This window comes from Triticum urartu, unplaced genomic scaffold (genome assembly GCF_003073215.2).
Source record: "Triticum urartu cultivar G1812 unplaced genomic scaffold, Tu2.1 TuUngrouped_contig_6460, whole genome shotgun sequence".
Taxonomy (NCBI): domain Eukaryota; kingdom Viridiplantae; phylum Streptophyta; class Magnoliopsida; order Poales; family Poaceae; genus Triticum; species Triticum urartu.
Window position 1 is genome coordinate 1 of NW_024117224.1, and position 9,675 is coordinate 9,675.

At 45.1% G+C, this 9,675-nt stretch overlaps 1 protein-coding gene across 1 annotated transcript; it reads right to left on the reverse strand.

Annotated features, from left to right (window-relative positions):
* Window positions 1-4,635: 4,635 nt before the first annotated feature.
* On the reverse strand, window positions 4,636-8,766 carry LOC125530644 (putative disease resistance protein RGA4; the record flags this gene model as incomplete). Its single annotated transcript, XM_048695033.1, has 2 exons — window positions 4,636-8,377; window positions 8,575-8,766. Coding segments are annotated over 2 exons (3,897 nt in total), but the record flags the coding sequence as incomplete, so codon positions are not given.
* Between the last annotated feature and the right edge of the window lie 909 nt (window positions 8,767-9,675).

The following is a 9,675-nucleotide window of genomic DNA, read 5'->3' on the forward strand; positions in this document are numbered from 1 at the left end:
AAAAAATGTATGGACAGTCGTAAGGAGCTTCTTGGAAGCAAAAGGAAGCGAGGCGCAAGAATTGGAGACAGGATGATCTCCATTCTTCATAATGGAGAGTCAGGGTCTATATTGTTTTATGCTATTTTACCTTAAGTGTGTTTAGGTCCTACCTGATACTGATGATCATGTACTAAGAACAATTATGTAGGGTTGGCTTCGATGACTATGAGGATGATGATCGTATGACTTATTATTAATAACGAGTAGAAGTTGTATGATGATGCATGATTAGTAGGACTTGTTATTATATATGATGATGTATGATGCGAGCATGCATGAGTTATTATATATCTGCGGGTGCAATGAACATAGCAGTAGCGTTGGTAACCCAAGGATGAAGATATAAGAGAGAGGACACTTCTCTCTATTAGCTAGCTAATAACAACCTAAAAATAACCCCCTAAACCCCTAAAACAGCCACTTTTTTTTAAAAAAAAACTCAGTTCCAGCCAGCTGCTGACGCATGGAAGCCTTTTGGTCCCGGTTTATGTCTTGAACCGGGACCAAAGGCCCCCCTGCCTGGGCTGCCGGCAGCGGCCACGTGGAGCCCCATATGTCCCGGTTCTGATTTGAACCGGGACTAAAAGGGGGAGGTATTAGTAACGACCCTTTAGTCCCGGTTCAGGAACCGGGACTAAAGGCCCTTATGAACCGGGACAAAAGGCCAGTTTTCTACTAGTGCACGGCGTAGTTGGCCAGTCATCTACGTCACTGTTGAGCGGCAAGAACAGCTGCACGAGGACTTGAATTGCACGGTCACGCTCCGCGCATTCACTCTTTGCATCTCTCTGTCCTCTGTAAGTCCTCCTAATTGCTCGATCCATGTGGGGGAATTTTTTGAAGCGTAAACACCGAGAAGTTGATGAGTTGGCCATCCTCAAAGCCGTATACACAAGCGAGAGAGGTTCAACCAAGCGCCAACGAATTCACACTTCCATCCTTATGGGAGATAAGTACATGAGAGAAGTTTTGGAGGGTCATGAATTGAGATGTAAAAGAGATTTTCGAATGGAAAAATATGTATTCCATAATTTGGTGAAGTGCTTCCGAGAGAGACAACTTCTACAAGATGAGAGGCTTGTTTCCGTGGAAGAACAAGTAGCAATATTCTTATATACCCTTTCGGCGAATGCAAGCAACCGTACTCTACAAGGGCGATTTCAACATAGTGGTCAAACTATAAGTACATATTTCAATAAAGTGCTACAAAATATCATGTCATTATCCGGAAGGCTCATACAGTTGCCACCAATTAATGTTCCTTTAAAAGTTTCAAGCAACCCTAAGTTCATGCCGTACTTTCAGGTATGCATCTTGTAGTTCTTACATATAATTTATAAATATTGTTACATATTTCTCATCAGTATTACTTGTCTTTATGAAGGATTGTATCGGAGCAATTGATGGGACGCATGTTCCGGTTAGCATATCTCCAAGACTACAAGACCCATATCGCAATAGAAAAGGAACATTATCACAAAATGTCATGGTGGCATGTAATTTTGATAATCAGTTCGTCCATGTCAGTGCGGGCTGGGAAGGTTCAACTTCTGATGCTCGAGTGCTACAAGATGCACTAGAAAATAATTTCTATGTGCCAGAGGGAAATTTTATTTGGTTGATGCAGGATATGCAAATACACCTAATTTTATTGCACCCTACCGGAATGTGATGCTTTATGCCACACTCCCCATACGCTCCAACTCAAGGAAGGAGAACACACGAGGTCAGATTATTGCTGCCATTGTTATGCGCATTGTAGGAATTGAAACAATCTCGTCAGCACTATGCTATTGCCGTTGTGCGGAAGAAAAATTCTTGGCTTTAAGTTTATCTACCTGAGAAAAGAAAACTTGTTGTTACAGCGCAGACGGATAGATAGAGAGAAGATTTAGTACAAGGTCCAGAGCGTCTCGCTGGGATTTGAGAGGAATCAACGAACTCGCAGGTTCGTGAGGAGGAGGAGGAAGAGAAAGCTCCAGTGAAGTTCAGGTTCAGATTCAGATGCCCCTCACCACACTGTGGCACATCGGACTCCTGGGACGAGCCTCTGCCTTCATCTTCAGATGGGCCTCCCTTATCTATAGTCTCTTGTCAGTGCGGCGCTTTGCCTTGAGCGCCTGTTCCAGGTATGGCACCGTGACATACACCACTGCTTCCTTCATGCCATCCGTGGAGGCTTTCAGAAATCCCGACCTGCAGGCAGGTACATCGAGCCATCGCGTGAGCAATCCAGGTTATCATCCGCGGATTCTGATGTGCCGATCCATTTCTTTTGTGGCTTGCTTCAGATTAAGCAGCAGTGTCGTTTAAGCAATTTCAGTATTTATTTTTAATTATGCAGGAAAACATAGCACACACATGAGGCTCAGTTGATTTGCCTCCATCAAGTTGATTATGAGGGTGGTCCATACTACGTACTACGCTAGAGGAAAGTACAAGGCTGTGGTTACAAGTTTTGTTTACCTGAAACACCGAGTCGTTCATGGTCTTTACGGATGTGCAGTATCAGACATTCAGACGGTGGCATCAGAATTCAGGCATACATGCGTGTTCCTCTGTAGCCTGTCCAAATTCCAACTTGTGCAAACCTGAGATGAGATCATTTGAAAGTTGGCATCGGCAGTCTGCTGCTTGGCGTCAGTTAGCAGGAAACATTCCGAACTCCCCCTCACACATACGCACAGTCAAAAAGCTTAACACTAAGCGGTTACAGTAGGTACTAGAGATGAAGCCACAATATTTATTTATGCCCCATCCGTCGGCGTAATTAAGCACCTCAGCTATGGTCAGGCTTTGAACCCTCTGCTGGCGGTGGGTCCAATGGGCCTCTGCTGCCCATGGTGTGCATCTTCTCGTCTCCGTGAGCGCAGAGGACAGAGGGCAGAGGCAGGGGAAGTGGCCCAGTTCCGGCTTGGCAAGATGCTCGCCGACGCATACAGTATGTAATCAGTGTGTTTGCCTGATTAGAAGTGTTCACTGGAATACTAGCTATCCTTGATTCCCTGGAAGAGTTAATTTGGTGATGGTTAGCTGTGGACAACAGAACAGATGGATAAATCTGCTCTTGTCTGTAGTAGCAGTATCAGGATAGTTCACGCCAGACACCCAAAGGCTCCAACTCACCATTGTGGTGTGCACTGTAGGAATGGTTGGAACAATCTCATCACCAGTACGATATTGCCGTTGTGTGGAAGAAAAATTCTTCTTCGCTTGTTAAGTTTCTTCTACTTGACAAGAAGACTTGCTGTTACAACACGCAAAAAATACAACATTGTACACATAGATTGGAATCAGGCACAATTCATCAGAAACTCTGTGGAGAGGGGCAAAAATAAATTCCTTGCAACGAAGCCTCATATATTCTCGTGAAAAATGGGAAGTCTCTCATGTTTGTAACTCAGTCGTCCATGGCCAAAATGAAAATGGACTTGCAGAAATGATTTGGTTTTTAACAGAATATCATGTATACATTTTTTGCAGGTCATATTCCGAACTACGGCACTGATCCGTTCATGGTCGCTACTCACCCAGACGGAGCCCAGGGAGCATTTGGTTACTGGGTCTTTCCGCTGGGAGATAGTAGCTCGGGATATCTTCAACCGGTTTGGATGGCGGCCATGTAATAGGATAGGCATTTAGTTTCCCTATCTAGTTTTAGCCAGCCGGTTGTGGCGTCTTTTCTTGGCTAGTTGGTGTTTCTAGCCCCTATTGGCTCTGTGTGAGCTTTCTGTGCTTTTTTATTACTTTTGGAGACCTTTGGAACCATGTTGACACTACTTTATTTGGTTAATAAGATGGCCGTATGCATCTTTCTGATGCAGAGGCCGGGGAATCACCCATTTTCCAAAAAAAAATGGCCAAAATGAAAAAAGGGAAACGAATAACTGAAATGTTTCAAAATGTTTACAAGATGCCTAACAATACAAGTACAAGGTATGACTTGCAAACTCATTGATATTGGCAGAATGGCAGGGAGATTGGGTATGTGGTAGAACATGGGAGGAGCCTTTGGGAGAAAATTACATGTGGTAGAAATATATTGGAGTGACACCTGCTTCTTCTGCTGTGCAAATTTAGTTTTAGCGAACTTACAGAGGGCCTCCGCAAAGAGAAGTACGGGTAATGACCATTGGGCCCGCTAATCCCATCGCAATGGGAGGACGTGCAACCAGATCTGCCTCTCCACCTCCTCTCTTTCTTCCGCTCGTCTCCGTCTCCCCTTCCCTCCAGGTCCCACACCGTTGAAGCACCGCCCCAGGCGTGTGCTCTGCTGATGAGGACGGCGGTTACCTCAGGCCATGGCGCGCGCAGCACCAACCTTCCTCTTCCCCCTCTGCGCCCTGCCAAGGAGGACGGCAGTTGGCCCCCCAGGACGCGGCACGCGCATCGCAAGTTTATCTTAAGCATTGCTTCCTCCCTCCCCATCTGTGCCCTGCCATCTCCTTCATGGTGTGGAGGCTTTCAGAGATTCCCACCTGCAAGTACATCGATTCATCGCATGTTATCATCGAATTTAATGTGAGAAAAATTATTTAGACATCAGCAGGAGGATTGATCATTTACCAGGGTACTCAGCCGTATACCGATTTACTTCGCCGCTACAGTATTCTGGATTTTCATGACGTCGTCATTGGCGGATCCACTTACTTGGGACAGAGGATAGCAAGTGGAAATATTCCCCACCTTCTATGCATCGCCTTTCCAACTCCGGACAGCTATCTATGCTCAAGTATTCGAGGGCTGGCAAGCGCTCCAGGAGGCCATGCGGGAATTCCTCCACGGCACAAGCCCCAATCGTCAATGTCCTAAGAGAAGTGAGGCCGCACATCCCATCAGGCAGCGCTTTCAGTCTACTGCACCAATTCACATAGAGTCTCCTCAGCTTGGCAAGTTTTCCAATGTTCGAAGGCAGTGCTACCATTCTGCCGCAGTATTCAATCAAGAATTCCTCCAGGGACAGCGGAAGGGTTTCCTCCTCAGACGATGAAGTGCTCCCCTCCAGGCTGTCACAACTTGTGATATCCAGAAAGCGGAGGCGAACCAAGCACCGGAGCTCCTCTGATGGCCAGCGGACAAGATTGAAGCAACTGTAAATCCTTAGCTCTTCCACGAACGAAAAGCATTTCCAAACCGTAAGTTGTGACCTGGACAATTCAGAGCTTCTGACCAAGCTGTTGAAGCCTTCCAGATACAAATATGTCAGTTTTTCAAGAGGTCTTTGACTTTGGCTTTGCTGGGCGTCTATAGACAACATGGGTATGTCTTCTGGAGACGACCCAAGAGTTAATTTGGTGAGAAATGGCCAAAAGCCCGATCGGATGCACATAAAAACTAAACTGATTGCACCACTGTGAACTTCAACTATTCTCAATTTGTTGATCATGGGGATCACTGGAATACTTGCAAGCTTGGGGCAGTTTTTGATCCTTAACTTTTTAAGCATAGGGAACACTACCAAGAAATCACTAGGCTGTCCCACACTATTTTCTGCACACATCTCTAGGCTTGGTAAGTCAATCAACCTCATCTTCTTCAACCTTGGGAAAATTTGCAGAGGGGTAAAGTGTCCTCCAACTTCCACATCAAGGTTATTACATAATGTGGTCAGGTTATCCATATTCCGTAAGGACAAAATCTCCAGAGAGACCGAAAACCACACGGGAGGTATACTCTTGCATCTTGGGCAGTCGGACATTTCGAGTTCTTCCAGACAGTTGAACAGCTGAGGCTCCCGTACACTATTTTCTGCCCATATCTCCAGGCTTGGTAACTCAATCAACCTCATTTTCTTCAACTTGGGGAAAATTTGCTGAGGGGTAACACGTTCTCCAGCTTCCATGTCAAGGCTATTACATAATGTAATCAGGTTATCCATCTTTTGTAAGAACAAAATCTCTAGAGAGGTCGAGAACCATACTATAGGTATACTCTTGCATCTTGGGCAGTTGGAAATTTTGAGTTCTCTCAAGCAGTCAAACATCTGAGGCTTTCTCATCCATTGTGACATTTCTAGGCCACCATATCCACGTATCTCCAACTTTTGGATATTACTAGGAGGTTCTAAGCACTCAAGCACTTCTTCCACATCTCTAGGCTCATCATCTATTTCTTGGTGCCAAGAGAACAACAACTCGCTTAGATTTTGCTTCTGGCTGAGATTGGCTTCTTTTGCATTCTCCCCACTCTTTATCTTGTTCAAATTCAACAATTCCAACCTATTGCTAAGGTTTTGCAAGTCTTTGAGCTGTTCTATTCCAAGGCCATCTCCAGTACCCACAACAAATGTTGTTAATATATGAAGGTTGTTCAGTAGTCCAAAGTTCGGAGACATACTTTCAAGACGACCACAGCTAGAAAGATGAAGATGGATGAGTTTTCTCAGTCTTACCATGTCTTTTGGTAACCACCGCAGTCTATCGCAACCTATGAGCCTCAATGTTTGCAAGTTATACAACACACATATTGACTCTGGCAACTTAGTGATGTTAGACCAAGAGAGGTCAAGATATCGTAGATGTTTTGCATTTGTGGCCTTGCAATTTGTTACTGAAGAAGGGGAGCAACGCAATGCTCTCAGTGATGCCAATACCAGTAGATACTCTTTAAAATCCTTGTGTGATTCTGCAGGAGCTAAGAAAGTGCGAAGGTTTGTTCTGCCTTTGCATAACCCACTGATTTGTTCCAATTCAGCCTTTGAGATTTGCATGTGACAAACATCTTTTAACAATGCTTTCTTCTGAGTTAGTTCTTCTATACTTGCACATTCATTCGTGACAACTTTTGCTAGATCATGCATTAAGTCATGCATTTTACATACTATTATCTCATATTCTGTGGTACCATAAACATATTTGAACTCCACTTTCTTATCTTGGAGGAAGGACCTCCAAACCAACTCATTGAAAATGAATTCTCCTTTCTGTTTTAAATCAATTGTTCCCTCTTCTTGAATAAAGCCATTTGCCATCCATAGTTGGATCAACTTATCCTTCTCCATCTGATAATCCTTGGGAAAAACCGCACAGAATGCAAAACATTGCTTCATTTCAGATGACAGGTGTTTATAGCTTAACTTTAGTATGGGCATGACCTCTTGTTTGCCTCCATCATTATCCCCAATATTACTTCCTTCGATGGCCTTCCACTCCTGTACCTTTTGCTTTGAACTCAGTAATCCACCCATTGTCTTGAGAGCAAGAGGCAACCCCCTGCATTTATTGACAATACGCCTTCCGATGGTGACTAGCTCTGCTTGCTCCCGGTCAACACCGTTGCTATATGCTTTCTGTGCAAACAATTCCCATGAATCTTGTTCACTAAGACATGATAGCTTATGGGGTTCAAGTGTCTGCATTATAGAGGCCACTTTCTGGCTTCGAGTTGTGACAACAATTATGCTTCCTGGTCCACCAATAGAACACAAAAGAGGCTTCAGGACATTCTCCCACCTCCTCTCATCTTCATTCCACACATCATCAAGCACGAGCATAAACCTTTTTTCGCCAATGACTTCCTCAAGTTGTTTTTGCAATAGCTCAATCGCGTCAGGCATGTCACGTCTTCTACTTACAGCCAACTCAATTATGGATTTCAAAAGAGCGCTGGCATCAAAGTTGTCGGACACGCAGTGCCACATCTTCAACTGGAAATGTTGCTGGACCCATTGGTCATTATAGACCATCTTAGCAAGAGTCGTCTTGCCAAGACCTCCCATCCCAATGATTGGCAGCACCTGCACTCTCCGCTGATCTTGCTGGTCCAGCAGCAACTTCACCACCACCTCCTTATCATCATCTCTTCCAAAGATCTGGGTAGTCTCGTCCTGTTTTGAGTGCGTCTGCCGCCAAGGATGTTCCTCCTTCTCCCTACGGACATAATTCTCCAGGCCAAACTTGTTCATCTCCTCAACCAACTTATTGATCTTCTCGAGGACGCTCTTGAGTTTCTTGCTCATTTCAAAACGGAATAGCAGCGGTCTGTGGTGCATGAAGTAGCCGAGTACCTTGCGGGAATTGGACATGCCAATTTTAGACTGGCGGCGCAGTGCCTCGTACTGGAAGTCGTCGAGCACGTCGTTGGCCTCGTAGGCGACGGACTTGAGCTCCTTCATCCAACTCTTGACATAGTTGTTTGTCTCGCTCCTCTCCTCTGCATTGGCCAGCTTGCACTCGATGGCTAGCAGTTGGCGCTCCAGTGTTCGACGGTCGTTGTCGAGGCCACACATGCGGGTCACGGTCTCGACAAGTGCGTCTGCAGCTTTGCCGGCTACACTTCGCACTAGAGGGAGAAGCAACAATTCTGCCATGATCTTGCGGATCGAAGGAATAGGAAACTGCAGCATATGAAAGAAGGCGAGAGGTTACAGGAATCATTATGCTCCTAGCTGCAAAGCATGCCTTATCTCCTCGCAATCCACATTTTATTTTACTTTATTTCTTAGTTCCACAATAGCTTAGCTTGTATAACTCTCGAATGAAGAACAGAACATGAAGAACAAGAAGCAGAGCAAAACAAGTCCAAGGCATGCACCTCAACACCACCGGATTTGATCTTGTCCAAATTGGTGAAAGAGCAATGGTACTGCTGGTCGTTCCGCCGTCCCCCCCTGTGCAGCTCCCACGCACGGCAAGGCTGGTAAAGGTAGAGAGGATGGAAGCAAGTGGAGATAATATCAAGGTGCGCGCCCCCCTGTGCGGTTGTTGGAGATAAGATGTAAGGATGGTGATAGTATCAAGGAATCCAAGAGCTGAGCTGTATATTGACTGATAATATCAAGGAATGCAAGAGCTGAGCTTTATTTGCAACTATACATCACTATTTTCCTAATTAAGTTTGATTTATCCTGAACTTCCATATGCAAACAATTGCTTGTACCAACATCACAGATGACTCCAACCAAATGATGTTCAATCCCTGGGGCGAGCATCATTTTCTAACGTGCAGATAGGACAAGGAAGAATAAGCAAGACATTGTTTTCTATCTGTCACTTCTATGACGTACTATATTGGAGGCCCGGCACACAGACCTGGTAATTGATCGGTTTTATATTTTTGTTTTGCTATATAACTTAGTTTTTCTGTGTGTGTTGGATACTGCTCCAGGACAAATTGAAAACCAAAGATCGCATAACCAGAAAGTATTTCTGTGCGGACAAATTGCACTACCTATATTATGCCAATAAAATTCTGAGGACCTTTAGTATGTAATCTTACGCACAGCCAAGTTTTATTTATGCATGCTGGTTAGGATGGGTGCACCTTTGGTTGGAAAATACGCTGGCGTTGTCACCGATGTCTTCGTGGTCATCTGAAACGAATTGGCGTTGCATGCGAGGGCCGGCGCACCTTGTCTTGGTGTGAGGTCACTAGTAGAAAAAGGGTCAATCGTGAAGCACATTAGTGCCGGTTTGTATTTGAGCCGGCACTGATGTATACATTAGTGCCGGTTCCAACGGCTAGCCGGGCCGCTTTCATTAGTACCGGTTCGTGGAGAACCTTTAGCACCGGTTCGTGCCACGAACCGGTACCAATGAGAGTGGTGGCAGGATGTTGTCAGACTGGGGCCCCTCAATCCCCTTTTGTACCGGGTCTTTGCACGGACCGAGAGTAAAAGTCGTCCTCCACAAAAAC